Consider the following 23,390-nt stretch of genomic DNA (forward strand, 5'->3'; position numbering starts at 1 on the left):
CTCTATGAACCTCCATTTCCTTCTGGGCAAAATGAGAGAGGTTAAACTAGGCAATTCCCAAGGTTCCTTCCAGTTCTGACATTCTAGGATTCCAAGCCAGCAATTGATAAGGAAAATAAGCTCAGAGGTATGAGGCACAGAGGGGAGAATGGAAGGCTGGCTGTCCATGATATTTGGTGACTTTGAGTGGAAAAAAGAGTCTTAAACCTCAGCGGGACCTTCTCCCTTTCCATAGTACAAGCATCCTGCCTGGCTGCTCTGGGACATGGAATCTGTAATCCTATTGTTCAAGACTACATCAGATTCCCTAGGCTCTTCTTTCTGGGGTTGATGGGCAGTATGTTTATTTTTAGATGAACAAGTCTCAGTTCAATCATATTTTCTAATAATTATGAAAATTCTTAATGCCATATCTACACAAAAATTGAGCTCTTTGTCGAACTTTACATTTATATCTCTTGTTAAACATTGGACTTGGTAGTTCAAACTCATTTTACTGGAAACATTTGGGTAACATAAGGGGGATTATATGTTCAGTGGATAATTAAATAGTAGGATTGGAAAAGAGTTAACTTTTGGGGGGGGACATCCCTCATCCTACATGTCCAGAGACCCACGGATTCTCCATATTTCCCTTCTCTACCAGATTTCAGAGAGGACCCTTTCTACCATGCTTGCTCTAGTCTCTCAAATACCCAGAATCTCTTCTCCAAGTTCTGAAGTAGCTTTTGCTTTTTATGTAAAATACTGAGCTGTAACCCACCTCCACACATGCAAACAATTTTTTTTTTTTTGTAGAAATACTTTACACATTACCCGCTATACGCAGCTTAGTAACTGCAAACATATCCCAAGAATTTTAAAAGGATAGAAAAGGACCTACATGTACAAAAATTTTTATAGCAGCCCTTTCTGTAGTAGTAAAACTTCAAACAGATAGATGCCCATCAATTAGAAAATATTTAAATAAATTATAGTATGTAAATATTTATAGAATATTATTGTTCTGTAAGAAATGACAGCTCAGGGGCAAATTAGAAGAAACAATAAACTGGGAAAACATTTTTACAGTCAAAGATTCACAATAAAAATACTCATTTCCAAAATATATAGAAGTGACTCTAATTTAAAAATCAAGCCATTCTCAATTGAAAATGGTCAAAGGATATGAACAGACAATTCTCAGATAGAAAGAAATTGAAACTATTTCTAGTCATATGAAAAGATGCTCCAAAGTCATTATTAATCAGAGAAATACAAATTAAGACAACTCTAAGATGCCACTACACACCTATCAGATTAATAAGATGACAGGGAAAAAATAATAATGATTGTTGGAGGGATGCAGGAAAACTGGGACATTGATGCATTGTTGGTGGAGTTGTGAACAGAATCAGCATTCTGAAGTAGTTTGGAACTATGCTCAAAAGTTATCAAACTGTACATACCCCTTTGATCCAGTATACTACTGGCTTATATCCCAAAAGAGATTATAAAGAAAGGGAAAGGACCTGTATGTGCACGAATATTTAGCAGCCCACACAGTAGCTAGAAAACTGGAAACTGAGGGATGCCCATCAGTTGGAAGAGGCTGAATAAATTGTGGTATATGAATATTATGGAATATTACTGTTCTGAGAAGGCAATGACCAACAGGATGATTTCAGAAAGGCCTGGAGAGACTTACACGAACTGATGCTGAGTAGAAATAGGCAGGACCAGGAGATCATTATATGCTTCAACAACAATACTATATGATGACCAGTTCTGATGCCAAGGCCATCCTCAGCAACAGGAATCCAACCAAATCATTTCCAGTGGGCAGTAATGAACTGAACCAGCTATATACCCAGAAAAAGAACTCCTGGGAGATGACTAAAAAACCATACATTGAATTCCCAATCCCTATATTTGAACACATGCATTTTATTTCCTTCACAAGCTAATTGTACAATATTTCAAGTCTGATTCTTTTGTACAGTAAAATAACATTTTAGTCATGTATACCTATTGTATCTAATTTATATTTTAATGTATTAACATCTACTGGTCATCCTGCCATCTGGGGAGGGTAGGGTAGAGGGAAAAGTGGAACAGAAATTTGGCAATTGTTAATGCTGTAAAGTTAACCATACATATGACCTGTAAATAAAAGGCTATTAAATTTTAAAAAAGGATGGAAAGGGACCTGTATGTGCACGAATGTTTGTGGCAGCCCTTTCTGTAGTGGTAGGAAACTGGAACTGAATGGATGCCCATCAATTAGAGAATGTTTAAATAAATTATGGTATATAAATGTTATGGAATATTATTGTTCTGTAAGAAATGACCAACAGGATGATTTAAGAAAGGCCTGGAGAGATTTACACGAACTGGTGCACAGGTAAATGAGCAGGACAATGAGAGGAGATCATTATATACTTCTAACAACAATACTATATAGTGACCACTTCACAGTGGACTTGGCCATCCTCAACAAGAATCAACCAAATCATTTCAATGCAGCAGTAATGAATTAGACCAGCTACATGAAGAAAAAGAACTCAGGTGATGACTAAAACCATTACATTAATTCCCAATCCCTATATTTATGCCCACCTACATTTGATTTCCTTCACAAGCTAATTGTACATATTTCAGAGTCTGATTCTTTTGTACAGCAAAAATAACATTTAGTCATGTATAGTTATTATTATCTAATTTATATTTTAATATATTTATCTACTGGTCATCCTGCCATCTAGGGTAGGGATAGAGGTAAGAAGTGAAAAATTCGAACAAGAGGTTTGGTAATTATTAAAGCTGTAAAAGTTACCCCATACATATAACCTATAAATAAAAGGCCTATTAAATAAATAAAAAAGAAAAGAAAAGAAAGAAAGAAATGACCAGCAGGATGAATACAGAGAGGCTTGGTAGAGACTTATGAATGATGTTAAAAGTGGGAATAGAGCAGAACCAGGAGATTATATATACTTCAACAACGACACTGTATGAAAGATGTATTTTGATGTAAGCTGATTTCTTTGACAAAGAAGATCTAACTCAGTTTCAATTGATCAGTAATGGACAGAAGCTTAGCTACACCCAAAGAAAGAACACTGAGAAATGAATAAACTATTTGCATTTTGTTTTCTTCAGCGAATTATTTCACTCTGTATCTAAGACATACTGTAACATATTTAACATATATAGGACTACTTGCCATCTAGGAGACTGCTGCAGAGAGTGGAAAAATCAGAACAACATTGAAATTACCAATGGAAGGATAATATTTATAAAAATTACCCTAGCATTAGTTTCCCTCAACAAAAAACAAAAAAAATCAATAAAAAAAGAAAAAGAAAAAGAAAAAAGAAAAAATTACCACAGATATTTTTCAATAAAAACTTTAATAAAAAAAAAAGAAACAACAAATGCACATATAGATAAACTAGAGATAGAAAATAAAAAGAAATAATATTAGAGAAATAATCACAAGCAAAAAAAAACATCCAGAAACCTGAAAAGAATAAAGGAAAAAAACACCACAATAACCATAGAAATTAATGGAGTACACTACTTAGTACAACATTAATATAATATTATATACTATTAAAAGTATAAAACATGTAATGTCAGAAAAACAACTACACAAAATATTTTTTAAATACCAAGAAAACAAAGAAATTCACAAAAGCAAATAAATTGAACAATCTCTTTAAATATTTAAAAAATTTTTAAAACAAAAAGCCAATATAAAAACAAATTCAATTTGAAAACCAAAGAAATTTTTAGTGTATTTCTGTATATATAGAAAACTTCATATTTTGGTGTATTAAATTTAAATACATAATTTTTAAATTAAAAAATTTAGTAATAAAAACACTTACAAGTAAGAAAGAACTGAAAAGGCACAGAAAGGTTAAGAAATAGGAAATTAGGAATAAAATTAAATTGAAATAACAAAAGCCAAATGCAAGTAATATATTCTATCATCTTAATAAGTGAAAGAGTAACCCACTTCTATTTAAAACAATATCTCCCTATCAACACTTTATTTTTAATATATACTAACTTAAAAAAGTCCATAAGCAGAAAAAACCAAAAAAAACATTAATTTTAACTTCTGCAAATTTTATCAACTTCTTTAAGCAAAATTCTTTCTACAACTAAACTTATTTACATCTGAAAAAGCAATATCAAAACCTCTTTATTGCATTCTTAATAAAAAGCAAAAAGCCAAGAACATTTGTCAATTTAAATCACAAGAAATTAAAAATAAAAATTTTAATATCACAACATCTTATTACTTTAAGTCCCTTGTTAAATACACAATCAAAAACTCTACACTTCTATATCTGGCTTAGTAACAAAATACTCTTTAACCTACATAGGCAAAAATTACATCTTTATTATGCAACTTACCGTAAAATTTCTATCTGAAACAAAAATTTTGTTTCAACTTGGAGGTAAAGTTTGGGAGGAATATTAAGTTGGGGAGATAGAAGACAAAAGAAAAAAAATAGAAGTCGTTGAAGAATTTTGATTATATGTATATGTGTGTGTAGTGTGAAATCAACATACTGTCACTTTCATTGTGATTTTTCTCTTCCAACATGATTCATAAAGTAATATGTACTAAAAAAGTTAATAACAGAAAACCAGAAGAAATAAAATAATTGATTTTTTAAAAAAAGAAATTCAGGCCCATGGGGCCAAAAAAAAAATAAATTGGCAAACTAGAAAACATAGCTTCAATTATTGTTTTGTTGATTAAATAGACTTAAGAAAATAATGGAGAAAACATTAATAATGAAGATTAAATGAAAATAACTGGTGTTTTACATTTTTTCTAGAAAAATGGTGATGTAAAAAAAAAATAAAATGTTTGAGTATACCAAAAATGTTATGTGTAAATAAATTAATTTATATTTTTTACATTATATAAGCATTTCCTGTTAATATATACATTCACATTTGATGTGAATATAAATTTTGGCTACAAGGCAATTGGGGGTTAAGTGACTTGCCCAGGAGCAGCTTTGCTAAAAGTAATCCCTTGCAACCCCGCCCCCACTCCCATATCACATTGTATTTTCTATTTCCGGACTACCACCACCCATCTCTAGGAACTCTCCTGCCCTGATTTTTCACATAGTTCACTGGTGTGTTTTTGTTAGGAGAGTCTAACATGGAACTGACTGTACTTAGTGCAGCTGAAAATGAGAGGTTAGCCTTCAAGTCATAGGAAGCCCTCTATGAACTCATTTCCTTCTTGGCAAAATGAAAGAGGTTAAACTAGGTAATTCCAAGGTTCCTTTAGGTTCTGACATTTCTAGGTCAGTAATTGATAAGAAAATAAGCTCAGAGGTATGAGGCACAGGGGAGAATGGAAGAGCTGGCTGTCCATGTTATTTGGTAGTTTAGTGGAAAAAAGAACTTGGAACTCAAGCGGGACCTTCTCCCTTTCCATACTACAAGCATCCTGCCTGGCTGCTGTGGGACATGGAATCTGTAATCCTATTGTTCAGACTACATCAGATTCCCTAGGCTCTTCTTTCTGGGGCTGATGGGCAGTATGGGTAACTAGAGCAGTGTGAGGAAAAACCCCAACCACAGTGGCAGTCACATCAGTGAACAGCTCCCTCCTCCTCTGCCCAAATCCCCAGGCAAAGCAGGGAGTAATCTTCCCCCTTCACATTCACAAAACAATCTAGGATTTTCATCTCCCAATTCAAGACTTCCACGCTTGAGAACTTTCTGCTCTTTGTAGGAAATTTTTAGGTGATCTTATTCTCATCTGTCCTTCTGACTTCATTCCAGCTTTCCCTCTTCCCCATCTACAGAAAGCAGGTGATGGAAACATTGTTGTTCTTCCACCCATTCTCTGTGAGAGAGTCCGGCCTTGGTGGGGAATTCAAACTCCCATAACTTCCCTTATTTGCACCTCTAATTCCCTGGGATGGGCTAAAGCCCTAGAAGGTGGGGGCAGTTCTAGAGGTAGTGGAAGTGCTCCAGGCAATGGCTCAGACCATTAAGAGGTCCTTCACCAATGTTCCACAGCTCACGGTGTCCCCCATACTCAACCAGCTTACTATGCATCCAGCTGTGCTCTTTCTGCTACTTGGTAAGTACTGGCTTTGGTTTAGTTGGGGGGCAGTGTGTAGTAGTTATTACCATTAGAGATGGTCTTCATTGGCAAATGACCCAGATCCCATAGAATGGTTTTTGGGCACTAGGAAGAAAATGGGCTGCTCAGCTTCAGAATGCTTCTGCAAAAGCAGAAATGCATAACAGCTACGAATCTCACCTATTGCTCTCTTCTAGAAAAAGTATTTGATCTTCAGTTTGAGGATCAAAGCATAAAGGCAGGTAATTTAGTGGGAAAGATTAAATTTAACCATGTTTTCTTAGATTGTGTCTTACGGCCTTCTACTCTATCAGGAAAGACACAATATGCAGGTATAGATTTCTTTTCAAGAAGATGCAGTTTCAAATTAGGGAGTGCATTCAGAGCACAATCTCCTTCATGAGCCAAAATCCTATTTTGAAAACGGCAATAGGAATGTGATTTTTCCCCCCTGCTTCACTTCTGCACTTCTCAGATGAAATCAAAAGAACATAGAGTGAAAAGATGCAGAGGAGACAAACTCAAAATCTGGTTTGAGGGATTCATTAGCTTGTCTTGCAACTGAATGTGTATGAAAATTTGGTTGTGGGGGGTGAAATGGGAACCAGTTCTCATTTCAGTCTCACAGACTGGTCTCATTTCAGAATGTGGTCGACCTCTTCCAGAGACCACCTGTGGGTGGCTCTGATACTCTTGCAGTGGCTGTAGTAGTATCCCACAGATTTGGGAGGGAAAATATGTGGCAGCATCCTCATCTCAAGTCCTAGGTTGTCTCTGCAGCTCATTGTTTCATATCCCCAGAGTAAGTATAAAATCTATACATTTCTGTTCTACCTCCCAGGTTGTATACAATCCTGGAAGTGAACCACTCAAAATTTTGCATAGCAACTTCAAATGCTCCAGTGGATCCATATCTTGGTCCATAAAGTCTTGAGTTAAAGGCTGATCACATTTAAGCTTCCCTAAATCAGCTGAGCATTTAATCCTATAATTCTGCATATTTAAATTATCAAAAGTTTAAAAGCTGTTCTCCATAATTGTTTACGTTAATCTTAACAAATGTATTTGCAACTTTACCTACCCATGCATGGTGCCATAAATTCTCTATTACAATGTACCACATTTGACTTTTCTAATTCTTTTCCCAGCAATTTTCTCGTTTCCCATGGAGCAATTTACTGTTGCTGTGGTGTGCTGCCTCAACTGTCTTTAACGCTAAACCTTGATGATGCTTCATATTTGGCATGCGTAGATAGTGAAAGTGTCAGATATTCTAGTTCATGAGGGATTACTCCGGAGTTTTATGGAAATGACATTGCTGCGTCTTGCTCAGCCTGTCACCTTCTAGGTATGTGCAGCCCATTTGTTTACTGAGCCGATCACAGTTTCCCTCATGGAGCTTCCTGCTGGGCCACAGGTTGGGGACATGTCCAAGAGAGAGGTGAGTCTCCAAGGGGTTAGAAAAATATCTGAATATTACTTTGGTCCTCGGATTTTTACTGTATAAATGTGATTCCCTTTCCACAGCTCTACCATATTAAAAAATTCCAACTGCAATCTGTATTTGGGATACATTGAAATAAACCAGTTCCTGTCAATTACTGGTATTTGAAGCAGTGATTATAGGGAAGAACAGTGGATAATGACTTTGTTCTTACCCACAGTACGGCAACCGCTCCGGTCAGGCTTGATACTCCAGCAACTGGAACTGAAGATCATTGGACCCAAAGAATGTCAGTGTCTCTATAACTACAACGGTCCCTATAATTTTACTGGGAAAATATTACCTACTATGCTATGTGCTGGCTACAAGGAAGGGAAAAGAGGTCCCTGCCAGGTAAAATGGGGACCTATGCTCTGCTTCATCCAGCTGCCATTATACTGTTAATAGTAGTTACTAAAACCTTTGCTCCTACCCCAACTGGTACTGTATCTATTGTGTCTCCTAGTGGCTTCCCAGTTTGATTTTCCAGATATGCTTAGTATGTTCTTCTTTTTTCTCTTAATCTTATATTTTATTATAGCTTTTTATTGACAAAACACATGCAAAGATAATTTTTCAACACTGACCCTTGCAAAAACTTTTCTTCCAACTTTTCCCCTCCTTTCCTTTCCCCACTCCCAAAATGGCAGGTAGTCATGTAAAATATGTTAAAGTATATGTTGAATACATATACATATACATACATATACAATATATGTATACATATTTATACAGCTGTCTTGCTGCACAAGAAGAATTTATCCAAGTCATGTCTCCTATGCATGCAATCACATGGCTGTCCTGGGTCAGAAACAGGAAAGGGTGGTATAGAAAGTCAGGATTGATAAGAAGGTGGAGTTACAAGTACCAGACATACTTAGTATTTTCAAATTGGCATAAAATATATTCCCTCTTGCATCCTTTCCCTCTCTGCGCCTCTCCAAATTATTTAAGCACATTCTGCTACTTCCCTAGTGGAATTTCGAGTGTTGACCACATAAGAGCTTTGTATATGCTTTTCCACTATGGATATTCCCTCCCTCCAGCATAGTTCTGAAGCACTTGGGCGTTATCTACTCACAGAGACTCTGAGGCCCCTTGCCTATGAGAACAAAAGGCCAGTGGTTCCCTGGCTAGAATCACCAATTTGTATGGATGTACAGGAAGACCGGCCAGGGAATCTTTGTAAATGTGGTGGCCTTTGAAGACTGGATCAGGGAACGAGTGGAAGGCGCAGCTTTCCCTGAGCAACCCGAGCCGATCCCAATGCCTTTGGTTGAAGACTCTGACAATTGTACTATTGCCTTGCCAGGTAAATGAGATTGGAAGTGACAATTCTGAACTAAAACAATGGGAATTCAGCCAGTCTAAATGTTAACTTTCTTGACTAGAATGTGACTGCTCCCAGACCTGGTGACTGGCCCTGGAAAGCTGTAATAATTATTCCAGCATCTCTACCCTGCCATGGGGTGTTGGTAGCAGAGAAATGGGTTCTTGCACCAGCCAGCTGCTTTCAGGAGTAAGTAATATTTGCTGTGGAATTGTCTTTCAGAAGGAAGAATGGGGGGAGGGGGTTACAGGTCATGAATAACTTAATGGATAGTTGATTCTTACATTTCCTCTGGTTAAGTAACTTTCTCCCCAACCTACAGCCGAAAAGACATCAGTAGTTGGTACGTGATACTTCCACACAAGGGACAAAGGATACCTATTCTCCGCGCACTGTTAAATGTCAACTTCACAAGGGATTATGAGTATGACCTTGCCCTCTTGGAGCTAGCAGTCCCAGTGTCTTTTACTGAGGATACAAGGGCCGTGTGTTTAATCTGCATCCTACTTTTGCCCAGTAGCCAGTGCCGTCTGATCAAGCAGGGCCGGGGGGGTGAGTCTACAATTCCCCTCTGCACATCCAGCTGAAAAAGCTAGGAGGCACGGCAAGTCCTGCGGCTTTCCACTTTGTTGTCTCCCCAGAGCCACCCCTGGCTTCCCCGTCCCTGTTGGAAGCTGAAATGGCATCTAACTGGTGGTGTTATTGCGTCCATGGCTCGAAGGTGGACAGGGTACCCAACCCCTTGGAGAATCCTAGCATCCTGTGTGCTGAATACCATGAAGAGAGGAGAAAAAATGGCTGTTGGGTAATGAAGGGGTTCTGATAACCTGCTTGAGGCAGCAGGAGCCCTAACTGGGGCATCTGGGGCCCTGTCCATATTTCTAATAAACCTTCTCATTTCTCAGATGGGAAGTCGCTTTGGGGCCTCTTATAGAGATCAGGATCCTGGTTTCTAGCAGGTCTTTCAAAAGCCTCAGCAAATTGTCTTCAGCCTCAGTGTTCTCCCTCTACAACTTCAAGCCTCTGGATGAGCAGAGGCAGCCCCTTACCTCCTACATGGAGGATCAGCTCCAACTGGGACTTTCAGCTGTGAGGACTCTATCATTCTGTCCCTCCAAAACCAAGTTTGGAGGTGAGGAGAATCTTGTTTTCAAGGCCAGCTCTTTGGGCAGGGAGGCAACAGGGAGGTTTGGGTTGAGGGATGCATTTGAGTAGGATTTCAAATATTCGTGGTGCTTGAGGTTCAGGTTGTCACTGGGAAGGAAGTGACTGTGGGGCCATAGCCATGAGTCCTTAAACTGTGACTAATGCCTGCCTGTGCATCTCCTTTTCAAGCTTGTGGTATTCAGTCATACAAAGACAGTAACCCATGGCCCTGGGTGGCAGAGGTGCACGGTGCCAGGGACATAAGTTTGCATGGCCACTCTAGTGAGCTCAGTGGTTCTAACAGACACTCATTGTGTGCCCAGGTAGGTTTCTTTTGGGGTGGGCGGTGGGGAAGTGAGAGACTAGCCCATTTCTCTGCTCTAATTTGAACAAATAAAACATCCTCTTCAACAGGCATGGCTCCATAGCGTCCGTCTACAGGTTAAACTGGGTAGAAGTGCGGCTTGGTACCCAGGCCAGGTGTCAAGGCTGGTCAGCAGCATTCCGTGCAAGAGGATCCACCCTAGTCCTACTGAAGCTAGGGCAGGTGAAATTCAGCTATGCTCTGCCAGTCTGTCTCAATTCTGGGCCAGTTTCAACAAATATGAACTGTTGGATGATAGGCTGGAAAGATACTGTAAACCGAGGTGAGCAAAGAGATCCTAGGGTCCTAAAATAGGAATTTTTTTTTTTAAGTCTAGGTCCTCTAAACGAGTAGATTGAAATGGAGGGATGGGGCTGGGGGACTGATGCCTTCACGCAAGACATTGTTCTTGTTTCTGATAGGTCTCCATTCTATTCCCAAGTCCCCCAGGCAGTACCCGTGTTCATCTGGACCCGAAAAAAGTGCCCCGCCCTCAACAAGCACACCCTACCTCTGGGAACCATCTGTGCACTAGATGGCAGCAAAAGAATACAAAGATATGCGGTATGAATGGTCTGGAATGGTCAAGTGATGGGGAAAGCGAATCTGGGATTGGGAAACTGTAATGAAGGGACATCAGGGGACAGGGGTGGGGATGTAAACCCTCTTGTCAATTTGCCTATCCTCATCCAACCTCCAGAAGTCCTGGAAGCTAAAGCTTTTCTTATTCTTTCATGCAGGTTGGCCCGGGCTCATCTCTCATGTGCAAACAAGGACCTGACTCCTGGGTCCTGATGGGCATTTCAATAAGGGGAAGCCAAAAACTGTTTGCCCCAGTGGCGACCCAACAGTCTTGGATCTCTCGGACTGTGTGGGATGCACCCTTTGTGTAATTCAGCCAGTGACTCCAGACCTTGAACAGATCCAGAAGCAGAGCCTGAACTGTTCTTCTACTGCACAGGGGGAGAGGTTGAAACGTCCCTCTTTCTCTATAAATCAGTCTCAAATGGCTGCCTATGGAATGCACCCAAACCAGTTCCATGCTGGGAACCTCGAAAGCTTCAAGAAGGGTGACAATGGTGATGACAAACTGGTGTCTAATTGGACTTGCATTCCAAGTGGTGATAATTTGAGCCAAAGAATCCTGGGGGTGGAATGAATATGTTCAATAAACACAGTGCTAACATTACCAGGAGCTTCTTCATGCCTGATGCCTGTGGGGGGAGTTGGGGAAATATCAAAGGAACATTAGGAATTGGGTTCAGGGGAAGAGAAAAAGGCAGTCCCGGGGGCCAACAACCCACTGGTTTTAGATGAGAGGTTTTGCTTAAACTCTGCATAAAGCACGGTCCTAGCTTAAAGGAGCAATCACAAACTGAAGGCGAAAGCCTAGATGTGCAGTCCAGTGGAGGGGAGCCAGCTAGTTTATTCTGAGGGTGTTGTCTACAGAGCTGCTCAACCCTCACCCTCAACACACTACAAGTGCCACAAGTTTGAGTCAAAGACCAGAGCTAGAAGAGAAATTTGTAGCTGATAACGTGGCAACTGCCATTCATTCCTGCCTTCATTGGGCAGGGTGTGCCCAAGGTCAGCTGAGTGTTTGTCATATGCAGCATTCAGTATGTGTCTCAAGCACGTTGATTTGCCATCAAATGATCAGAGTAGGTCTAGCTCTACCCTTGGACAAAATTAGCTACTTCTGACGACTCTAAAATCTGTCAAAGAGGGGAAATTGCACCTCTATCCCATCTTGGTAGGCAAGAGATATCCCACTTTATAATTACCTGGCAAACACTAAGTTTGCCCATTGTTTTGCTTGGTGTTTCTAACTGGTTCTCCTGGGAGTGGAAGTAGATGGCCTCCGATATTATCCCTCATAACCAAAATCAAAGCTTTGACTAAGCACAGCGGGTAGAGGCTTAAATTCTTCTAACAGCAGTTCTGTCCACCTTTTCCTGGATTCTCGAATTGAGAGATCCCCTTCCCCCCGCCCGCCACCCTACCCCTCCCCAAGAGTGGATACAAGTGAAGGAAAAGTGATGTTTAAATAGTGTGGATCTACCTTACAGAGGAGTTTCCTTGGCACTAGTTTTAAGAGAACAAGAGTTTTTTCCTGATCTGATAGGGTGACTCATGTGGTAAAGGTCAGGCTGCTAATAATGAGTGCAGACCCCAGTCCCAAACTTCCTTCAGGTAAGGGAAGGGAGGCGGAGCACAGTGGAGGTGGGCGGTACTGCTCAGGGAAGCTAAGTCCCCATTGGGCTAAGCTGGCCACTGAGGAAGCCCTAGAAAAGGTTGTACTGTGGCAGGTAGAGGCGGGCAGGGCGGGAACAGGTGACACAGGATACCAGCTCAGCCATTCCAGACCCCTCCCTGAGATCCTGCCCAGCAGCTCAGGCTCTTGCTTTTAGATCCGGTAGCCAAGTGGAGGTCGTCTTACAAAGGACAGGCTAACCTGCCCCGTGGAACAGACCTTTTGGGCCTGGGGAACGGCAGGCACGTCGCAGACCAGGGCCAGGAGCTGCAGGATGGGCCTGGGGTTGGTGACCCTGCCAAGCTTGTTGAATCTGCTACTGCTTGGAAGGGGTGAGTGAAGGCAGCGGGTGGAGATCAGCGCGACTGTAGGTGGCCGGTCTTCCCCTTCCCCCGTTTCCCATCCCCGTAGTTTACTAGTTCACTGTTCCTCCACTCTTGTCACCTCCCCTCCCAATCACGGCTGACCTAGCCCTTCTCCCACTCCCTTAAATCTTAAATCTTCCAAATTTTCTACTTTTCGTCCCATCCCAACATCCCAGACCCCAACTATGGCCACCTCCCCCTTTCCCGCTCTGCTCATTTTCTTTTCTCTTTGCTTTCAGGGGCCGATGGGAAAGAAGGTGAGAACCTGGGAAAAGAGGAAAGGTGGGGCAAATAGGGAAGGAGGAGAAAAAGTAACCAAGGGAAAAGTCTTTGAAATGAAAGTGGAGAGAAAGAAAACAGAAGGAAATTAAAAGAAACACAGAAAAAGAAAAAGGTAGTACAATATATAAAATAGAAGAAAAGTATCAAAAATGAAAAAGAAGAAAATAAATACATTAGAAAAAAATACAGAAATTAGAAAGGAAAAATTAGTAAAAAGTAATATTAAAATTAAAAATGCTAAATAATTTAAGAAAAAACCCATTCACTAATTTAAGAACACCAATCCCTAACAATCCCTCCCTACTTTATCCTCTTCAAAATTTCCTGTAGTATAGCCCCTCAAGCACATTATAAAAGCGGCCACCAACTTCCCCTAGCAATGCCTTAGCAAATCAACATAACCTATGCATCCATTATACGGTAACTCTCTCTTATATCCAAACAATGGTACGCTTTACCCTACTCCCAAAGTTAAACAAAAAAACCCAAGAAAAAACACAAGAAACACAAGTGCAAGAACAAAGAAATTTTAGAAAAATAGAAAAGAACAAAGTACTGCTAAATTCAAAAGCAAAGTAGAAAAGAATGAAAGAACTCTCCATCCAACTCTCCTTCACTTACCCCACCCCTCTTCTCCAAGAAACACATAAATTTGAAGGTACCAAAGTAAGCTTCAATACATCAACTCACTTTCTATAACCTAATACCCAGTAATCATGACAGCCAACAAAATCTTCACCCATCATAACTATACAGAAGAAAGTCACAAGAAACATTACTCTCTTCACTTCAAAGTCTCCTATGACCTTCTAAAGAAATCCATCACATCCCATCCACCACAACTACCAATACTCTTTCCCCAACGAACTCCATTACACCGTCACAAGCACAAAAGCCCAACACACACTCAAAATGAACTCTATCGTATATAAATTTACCAGAAACAGCAATATTCAAAAATAGAAGAATGGAAAATTTGATATATACCCTTATCTGCTTTTACTACAATGAAAGTCTTTCTAACCCCAAAATCTTTAGCAACTAGAGAAGTACACCCCAGTGTAAAAACATGCTATCTTTACAACATAAAACACAATCCCTGACCAAACCACCATTATCCAACTTGAACATAGTATTATTTCTTTATAAAAATGTAAAATACCTACCAAGTAAACCTGTCTTGGAACAAGAAAATGAAAAAATGCAAAAGAAAAAGAAACAAACCCCTAAACATGAAATTTTACCTAGCCCCACAAAAACTTTAGAAATTTAATGCTTAAAAAACTCAACTATCCAACAAAATACTTCTTCTCACCCCTCCAATTTGTCATCCATTATATTTTTACTAGTATAACTTTTATTAACAGAAACCCATACCTATTATCCCCTTACCTCACTTCTATTTCTAACTTTTCCCCTCCCTCCCTCCATCCCCTCCCCCTTTCAACACTTATCCCTATACATATTAACCTCACAATATATCCCAAATACAACATATATACAAAATAAAACATTCTCTTATTTTAGAAAAATTTCCCTCATCCATTAATACAATAAAAGTTAATTAACTCTCAGTGCCTATTTCTAACCTTTTGTGGTTTCTCTTTTCAAGAGAATTCTGAAAACCACTCTCTTGTCCCTGTAGAAACCACTTCTAATTTCTGGCACAGTATTGTAAGTTGAGAAGATAACATGAGCTCCCAACACACAAATTTTATACTCCCCACAACTTTCTACTTCATAGAATACACCATAAAATCTCCAAAAATCCAATCTCACCCTACGTACCCCACATGGCAAAAGTCCCCTTTGAATATAAACCTATGCAAAACTACTTAAACTCAATTCAACCTCAACCCTTAACCCCAAACTTACTACTTCTATTTCCTTATGTCAATCTTCATCACCTCTTGCTAAAACAAAGCAAAAATTTCTACAAACTTTACCTAATTTCGTAAAACTCCAATCACCACCCTCACTACCTCCTAGACAACTAACACACAATCTCCCTCCAACCCTAAGCACAAACACTCTCTTCTCACTGGGACTTGAAACTTCAGATTGTGGAATTGTGGTCCACCTTCAAAATCAACTCTCAATAACCTCAGACTCAGGTTCCTCATCTGTAAAATGAGAGGACTGAATTAGACAGCCTCCGAAATCCTTTCCAGATCTGGAGATATTATCCTTCAAGCACTGAGGAGGGACTAAGGGGACATCCTGACCTTTGAGCCAGCTTCTTCCACACCACAATAGCAATGGTTCTTGGTGTGTGGTTTGTGGCCTGAGCCTGTCTTCATTCTCAAGATTTGTGGCTGTTGTCAGAGGTCTCCCAGTACAGACTTTGGTGGATAACCTGAGACTTCTTGTCGGGGACAGGTACTTCTCTGACTACCATTGGAGAATTCTGCTGCTCTTCTGGAGTACTTGCCCCTTCACCCCAAATCCATGTCAGCTCAGAGATTTGGTGGAGACTGGCCACCACAAAAGCCAACCTCAGTACTGGTTCTTGTGTTCTACAAATAACCCCCTTGAGCAGAGAGCAGCTGCATGTGCCGTCTTTTTCCTTGCTCTCTTCATGAAGGATTAACCTCCTGTACTGGCTGACCATCCCCCCAAATCCCAAAGGTAGTTAACTACTGGCCCTTCCCTACACAGGACCCTACCCTGTAGCCACCTATTATTGGACTCCCTCCCTCCTCCTCTACTGCACCCTGGAGGACTGAGCCACCCCTGGGAAAGGACTGAGGGGTGAGGTGTGTCTGTGTGTGTTTGTGGGTGCATGCAGGAAGGCAGCATAATTCTGTCAAACCATTTGTATAAGCAACAAGTGGCCTGTGAAGTCTCATCAAGCTGTTGATCCCATAGCCCCAATTATTGTTCTTCCCCATTTTTCCCTTCCCAAACGGCCAATTTTTCAATTGTACAGTGATGAGCTAAAGTCTCTTTATTAAAAAAATATTTTAGGGCTTGAAGGTGGGCATACAAGTCTATACATATTTACAGACAGGGAAAAGAGGCACCTCTCACAGGTCTATAGACTGCCAGTGGGAAGAGATGCAGGGAGGTGCAGGGGAATTGGTTTCAGTACCACTCACTTCTTAGACAACTTTACTTGCTTATGCTTGGGTGGTGCCCACTTGAGACAAACTGAGTCCACTGTAAGGAAAAAAGAAGAAAAAAGTCAAAAAGATGGGTTGGCTGGAACATGGGGTGAGGGGCTGCCTCTGCCTGATGGATGGCAGAGACCCTGGAGCTGGAGAAAGCAAAAACAATGATATCCCTCTTCCTCAAGAAGTGACAGATGTAGAGGGTACAGAATGAGATGTGTGTGCATGTATTTTAACATGGCCAATAGGAGTTTATGTATCTGTCACAAAGAACTTTTTCCTCAATGACTTAGAGGGTAGAAAGAACAGAAAATGTCAAAGAGTCTAGCGTTCTAGACTGAGATGCCTGCCATTTCTAACACTTAGGATTTACACACGAGGAGGGATCCCACGTTTGCACTAGGCCGTGGCTTGAAGTTTCAGTGAGCTGAGTGAGAACAAAGGGCATACTGATTGAGGGGAGCCTGCAGTTTATTTTTAGATGAACAAGTCTCAGTTCAATCATATTTTCTAATAATTATGAAAATTCTTAATGCCATATCTACACAAAAATTGAGCTCTTTGTCGAACTTTACATTTATATCTCTTGTTAAACATTGGACTTGGTAGTTCAAACTCATTTTACTGGAAACATTTGGGTAACATAAGGGGAATTATATGTTCAGTGGATAATTAAATAGTAGGATTGGGAAAGAGTTAACTTTTGGGGGGGACATCCCTCATCCTACATGTCCAGAGACCCACGGATTCTCCATATTTCCCTTCTCTACCAGATTTCAGAGAGGACCCTTTCTACCATGCTTGCTCTAGTCTCTCAAATACCCAGAATCTCTTCTCCAAGTTCTGAAGTAGCTTTTGCTTTTTATGTAAAATACTGAGCTGTAACCCACCACCACTCCACATGCAAACAAATTTTTTGTAGAAATACTTTACACATTACTCTTTATCGCAACAGTATTGCTACTGGGCTTATATCCCAAAGAGATTTTAAAAGGATGGGAAGGGACCTACATGTGCAAAAATTTTTGTGGCAGCCCTTTCTGTACTGGTAGGAAACTGGAAACTGAATGGATGCCCATCAATTAGAGAATGTTTAAATAAATTATGGTATGTAAATGTTATGGAATATTATTGTTCTGTAAGAAATGACGAGCAGGGCAAGATTAGAAGGGAAACAATAAACTGGGAAAACATTTTTACAGTCAAAGATTCTGATAAAGGACTCATTTCCAAAATATATAGAAGTGACTCTAATTTAAAAATCAAGCCATTCTCAATTGAAAATGGTCAAAGGATATGAACAGACAATTCTCAGATAGAAAGAAATTGAAACTATTTCTAGTCATATGAAAAGATGCTCCAAAGTCATTATTAATCAGAGAAATACAAATTAAGACAACTCTAAGATGCCACTACACACCTATCAGATTAATAAGATGACAGGGAAAAAATAATAATGATTGTTGGAGGGATGCAGGAAAACTGGGACATTGATGCATTGTTGGTGGAGTTGTGAACAGAATCAGCATTCTGAAGTAGTTTGGAACTATGCTCAAAAGTTATCAAACTGTACATACCCCTTTGATCCAGTATACTACTGGCTTATATCCCAAAAGAGATTATAAAGAAAGGGAAAGGACCTGTATGTGCACGAATATTTAGCAGCCCACACAGTAGCTAGAAAACTGGAAACTGAGGGATGCCCATCAGTTGGAAGAGGCTGAATAAATTGTGGTATATGAATATTATGGAATATTACTGTTCTGAGAAGGCAATGACCAACAGGATGATTTCAGAAAGGCCTGGAGAGACTTACACGAACTGATGCTGAGTAGAAATAGGCAGGACCAGGAGATCATTATATGCTTCAACAACAATACTATATGATGACCAGTTCTGATGCCAAGGCCATCCTCAGCAACAGGAATCCAACCAAATCATTTCCAGTGGGCAGTAATGAACTGAACCAGCTATATACCCAGAAAAAGAACTCCTGGGAGATGACTAAAAAACCATACATTGAATTCCCAATCCCTATATTTGAACACATGCATTTTATTTCCTTCACAAGCTAATTGTACAATATTTCAAGTCTGATTCTTTTGTACAGTAAAATAACATTTTAGTCATGTATACCTATTGTATCTAATTTATATTTTAATGTATTAACATCTACTGGTCATCCTGCCATCTGGGGAGGGTAGGGTAGAGGGAAAAGTGGAACAGAAATTTGGCAATTGTTAATGCTGTAAAGTTAACCATACATATGACCTGTAAATAAAAGGCTATTAAATTTTAAAAAAAAAAAGGATGGAAAGGGACCTGTATGTGCACGAATGTTTGTGGCAGCCCTTTCTGTAGTGGTAGGAAACTGGAACTGAATGGATGCCCATCAATTAGAGAATGTTTAAATAAATTATGGTATATAAATGTTATGGAATATTATTGTTCTGTAAGAAATGACCAACAGGATGATTTAAGAAAGGCCTGGAGAGATTTACACGAACTGGTGCTGAGTGAAATGAGCAGGACCAGGAGATCATTATATACTTCAACAACAATACTATATGGTGACCACTTCACAGTGGACTTGGCCATCCTCAACAAGAATCAACCAAATCATTTCAATGCAGCAGTAATGAATTAGACCAGCTACATGAAGAAAAAGAACTCAGGTGATGACTAAAACCATTACATTAATTCCCAATCCCTATATTTATGCCCACCTACATTTGATTTCCTTCACAAGCTAATTGTACATATTTCAGAGTCTGATTCTTTTGTACAGCAAAAATAACATTTAGTCATGTATAGTTATTATTATCTAATTTATATTTTAATATATTTATCTACTGGTCATCCTGCCATCTGGGGTAGGGGATGGGGGGTAAGAAGTGAAAAATTCGAACAAGAGGTTTGGTAATTGTTAAAGCTGTAAAGTTACCCCATGCATATAACCTGTAAATAAAAGGCTATTAAATAAATAAAAAAAGAAAAAGAAAAAAAAGAAAAAAGAAAGAAATGACCAGCAGGATGAATACAGAGAGGCTTGGTGAGACTTACATGAATTGATGTTAAGTGGAATGAGCAGAACCAGGAGATTATTATATACTTCAACAACGACACTGTATGAAGATGTATTTTGATGTAAGCTGATTTCTTTGACAAAGAGAAGATCTAACTCAGTTTCAATTGATCAGTAATGGACAGAAGCAGCTACACCCAAAGAAAGAACACTGGGAAATGAATAAACTGTTTGCATTTTGTTTTCTTCAGCGAATTATTTCACTCTGTATCTAAGACATACTGTAACATATTTAACATATATAGGACTACTTGCCATCTAGGAGACTGCTGCAGAGAGTGGAAAAATCAGAACAACATTGAAATTACCAATGGAAGGATAATATTTATAAAAATTACCCTAGCATTAGTTTCCCTCAACAAAAAACAAAAAAAATCAATAAAAAAAGAAAAAGAAAAAGAAAAAAGAAAAAATTACCACAGATATTTTTCAATAAAAACTTTAATAAAAAAAAAAGAAACAACAAATGCACATATAGATAAACTAGAGATAGAAAATAAAAAGAAATAATATTAGAGAAATAATCACAAGCAAAAAAAAACATCCAGAAACCTGAAAAGAATAAAGGAAAAAAACACCACAATAACCATAGAAATTAATGGAGTACACTACTTAGTACAACATTAATATAATATTATATACTATTAAAAGTATAAAACATGTAATGTCAGAAAAACAACTACACAAAATATTTTTTAAATACCAAGAAAACAAAGAAATTCACAAAAGCAAATAAATTGAACAATCTCTTTAAATATTTAAAAAATTTTTAAAACAAAAAGCCAATATAAAAACAAATTCAATTTGAAAACCAAAGAAATTTTTAGTGTATTTCTGTATATATAGAAAACTTCATATTTTGGTGTATTAAATTTAAATACATAATTTTTAAATTAAAAAATTTAGTAATAAAAACACTTACAAGTAAGAAAGAACTGAAAAGGCACAGAAAGGTTAAGAAATAGGAAATTAGGAATAAAATTAAATTGAAATAACAAAAGCCAAATGCAAGTAATATATTCTATCATCTTAATAAGTGAAAGAGTAACCCACTTCTATTTAAAACAATATCTCCCTATCAACACTTTATTTTTAATATATACTAACTTAAAAAAGTCCATAAGCAGAAAAAACCAAAAAAAACATTAATTTTAACTTCTGCAAATTTTATCAACTTCTTTAAGCAAAATTCTTTCTACAACTAAACTTATTTACATCTGAAAAAGCAATATCAAAACCTCTTTATTGCATTCTTAATAAAAAGCAAAAAGCCAAGAACATTTGTCAATTTAAATCACAAGAAATTAAAAATAAAAATTTTAATATCACAACATCTTATTACTTTAAGTCCCTTGTTAAATACACAATCAAAAACTCTACACTTCTATATCTGGCTTAGTAACAAAATACTCTTTAACCTACATAGGCAAAAATTACATCTTTATTATGCAACTTACCGTAAAATTTCTATCTGAAACAAAAATTTTGTTTCAACTTGGAGGAAAAGTTTGGGAAGAATGTTAAGTTGGGGAGATGAAAGACAAAAGAAAAAAATAAAAGTCGTTGAAGAATTTTGATTATATGTATATGTGTGTGTAGTGTGAAATCAACATACTGTCACTTTCATTCTGATTTTTCTCTTCCAACATGATTCATAAAGTAATGTGTACTAAAAAAGTTAATAACAGAAAACCAGAAGAAATAAAATAATTAATTTTTTAAAAAAAGAAATTCAGGTCCATGGGGCCAAAAAAAAAAATAAATTGGCAAACTACAAATCATAGCTTCAATTATTGTTTTGTTGATTGAATAGACTTAAGAAAACAATGGAGAAAATATTAATAATGAGGATTAAATGAAAATAAATGGTGTTTTGCATTTTTCTAGAAAAATGGTGATATAAAAAATAAAATGTTTGAGTACAGAAAAAATGTTATGTGTAAATAAATTAATTTATATTTTTTACATTATATAAGCATTTCCTGTTAATATATACATTCACATTTGATGTGAATATAAATTTTGGCTACAAGGCAATTGGGGGTTAAGTGACTTGCCCAGGAGCAGCTTTGCTAAAAGTAATCCCTTGCAACCCCGCCCCCACTCCCATATCACATTGTATTTTCTATTTCCGGACTACCACCACCCATCTCTAGGAACTCTCCTGCCCTGATTTTTCACATAGTTCACTGGTGTGTTTTTGTTAGGAGAGTCTAACATGGAACTGACTGTACTTAGTGCAGCTGAAAATGAGAGGTTAGCCTTCAAGTCATAGGAAGCCCTCTATGAACTCATTTCCTTCTTGGCAAAATGAAAGAGGTTAAACTAGGTAATTCCAAGGTTCCTTTAGGTTCTGACATTTCTAGGTCAGTAATTGATAAGAAAATAAGCTCAGAGGTATGAGGCACAGGGGAGAATGGAAGAGCTGGCTGTCCATGTTATTTGGTAGTTTAGTGGAAAAAAGAACTTGGAACTCAAGCGGGACCTTCTCCTTTCCATACACAAGCATCCTGCCTGGCTGCTGTGGGACATGGAATCTGTAATCCTATTGTTCAGACTACATCAGATTCCCTAGGCTCTTCTTTCTGGGGCTGATGGGCAGTATGGGTAACTAGAGCAGTGTGAGGAAAAACCCCAACCACAGTGGCAGTCACATCAGTGAACAGCTCCCTCCTCCTCTGCCCAAATCCCCAGGCAAAGCAGGGAGTAATCTTCCCCTTCAGATTCACAAAAAACAATCTAGGATTTTCATCTCCCAATTCAAGACTTCCACGCTTGAGAACTTTCTGCTCTTTGTAGGAAATTTTTAGGTGATCTTATTCTCATCTGTCCTTCTGACTTCATTCCAGCTTTCCCTCTTCCCCATCTACAGAAAGCAGGTGATGGAAACATTGTTGTTCTTCCACCCATTCTCTGTGAGAGAGTCCGGCCTTGGTGGGGAATTCAAACTCCCATAACTTCCCTTATTTGCACCTCTAATTCCCTGGGATGGGCTAAAGCCCTAGAAGGTGGGGGCAGTTCTAGAGGTAGTGGAAGTGCTCCAGGCAATGGCTCAGACCATTAAGAGGTCCTTCACCAATGTTCCACAGCTCACGGTGTCCCCCATACTCAACCAGCTTACTATGCATCCAGCTGTGCTCTTTCTGCTACTTGGTAAGTACTGGCTTTGGTTTAGTTGGGGGGCAGTGTGTAGTAGTTATTACCATTAGAGATGGTCTTCATTGGCAATGACCCAGATCCCATAGAATGGTTTTTGGGCACTAGGAAGAAAATGGGCTGCTCAGCTTCAGAATGCTTCTGCAAAAGCAGAAATGCATAACAGCTACGAATCTCACCTATTGCTCTCTTCTAGAAAAAGTATTTGATCTTCAGTTTGAGGATCAGAAAACATAAAACAGGTAATTTAGTGGGAAGATTAAATTTAACCATGTTTTCTTAGATTGTGTCTTACGGCCTTCTACTCTATCAGGAAAGACACAATATGCAGGTATAGATTTCTTTTCAAGAAGATGCAGTTTCAAATTAGGGAGTGCATTCAGAGCACAATCTCCTTCATGAGCCAAAATCCTATTTTGAAAACGGCAATAGGAATGTGATTTTTCCCCCCTGCTTCACTTCTGCACTTCTCAGATGAAATCAAAAGAACATAGAGTGAAAAGATGCAGAGGAGACAAACTCAAAATCTGGTTTGAGGGATTCATTAGCTTGTCTTGCAACTGAATGTGTATGAAAATTTGGTTGTGGGGGGTGAAATGGGAACCAGTTCTCATTTCAGTCTCACAGACTGGTCTCATTTCAGAATGTGGTCGACCTCTTCCAGAGACCACCTGTGGGTGGCTCTGATACTCTTGCAGTGGCT

At 38.6% G+C, this 23,390-nt stretch overlaps 2 protein-coding genes across 2 annotated transcripts in view; both read left to right on the forward strand.

Moving 5' to 3' along the window:
* Positions 1-9,881, forward strand: part of LOC116419945 (polyserase-2-like) — a 38,901-nt gene extending 29,020 nt beyond the window's left edge. Inside the window, exons 6-7 of the mRNA XM_031942727.1 lie at positions 9,567-9,730; positions 9,831-9,881. Of these exons, the coding sequence (XP_031798587.1) occupies positions 9,567-9,730; positions 9,831-9,881 (215 nt within the window). The remainder of the gene's footprint in view (positions 1-9,566; positions 9,731-9,830) is intronic.
* A 757-nt stretch (positions 9,882-10,638) lies between these two features.
* On the forward strand, positions 10,639-11,623 carry LOC116419452 (polyserase-2-like). The gene is made up of 3 exons (XM_031939753.1): positions 10,639-10,718; positions 10,878-10,999; positions 11,176-11,623. The coding sequence occupies exons 1-3, from the start codon at positions 10,676-10,678 to the stop codon at positions 11,326-11,328; spliced, it is 318 nt and encodes a 105-aa protein (XP_031795613.1). The 5' UTR covers positions 10,639-10,675; the 3' UTR covers positions 11,329-11,623.
* The last annotated feature ends 11,767 nt before the right edge of the window (positions 11,624-23,390 follow it).

Source organism: Sarcophilus harrisii, chromosome 1 (genome assembly GCF_902635505.1).
Source record: "Sarcophilus harrisii chromosome 1, mSarHar1.11, whole genome shotgun sequence".
In the NCBI taxonomy this organism is placed as follows: domain Eukaryota; kingdom Metazoa; phylum Chordata; class Mammalia; order Dasyuromorphia; family Dasyuridae; genus Sarcophilus; species Sarcophilus harrisii.

Excerpts from the sequence above, each read along its gene's own strand:
- LOC116419452 (XM_031939753.1), top strand. The coding sequence starts at position 10,676 with ATGAACTGTTGGATGATAGGCTGGAAAGATACTGTAAACCGAG. Across the intron at positions 10,719-10,877 it reads GAAAGATACTGTAAACCGAG|TCCCCCAGGCAGTACCCGTG; the intron begins GTGAGCAAAGAG and ends TCTATTCCCAAG. Across the intron at positions 11,000-11,175 it reads AAAGAATACAAAGATATGCG|GTTGGCCCGGGCTCATCTCT; the intron begins GTATGAATGGTC and ends TCTTTCATGCAG.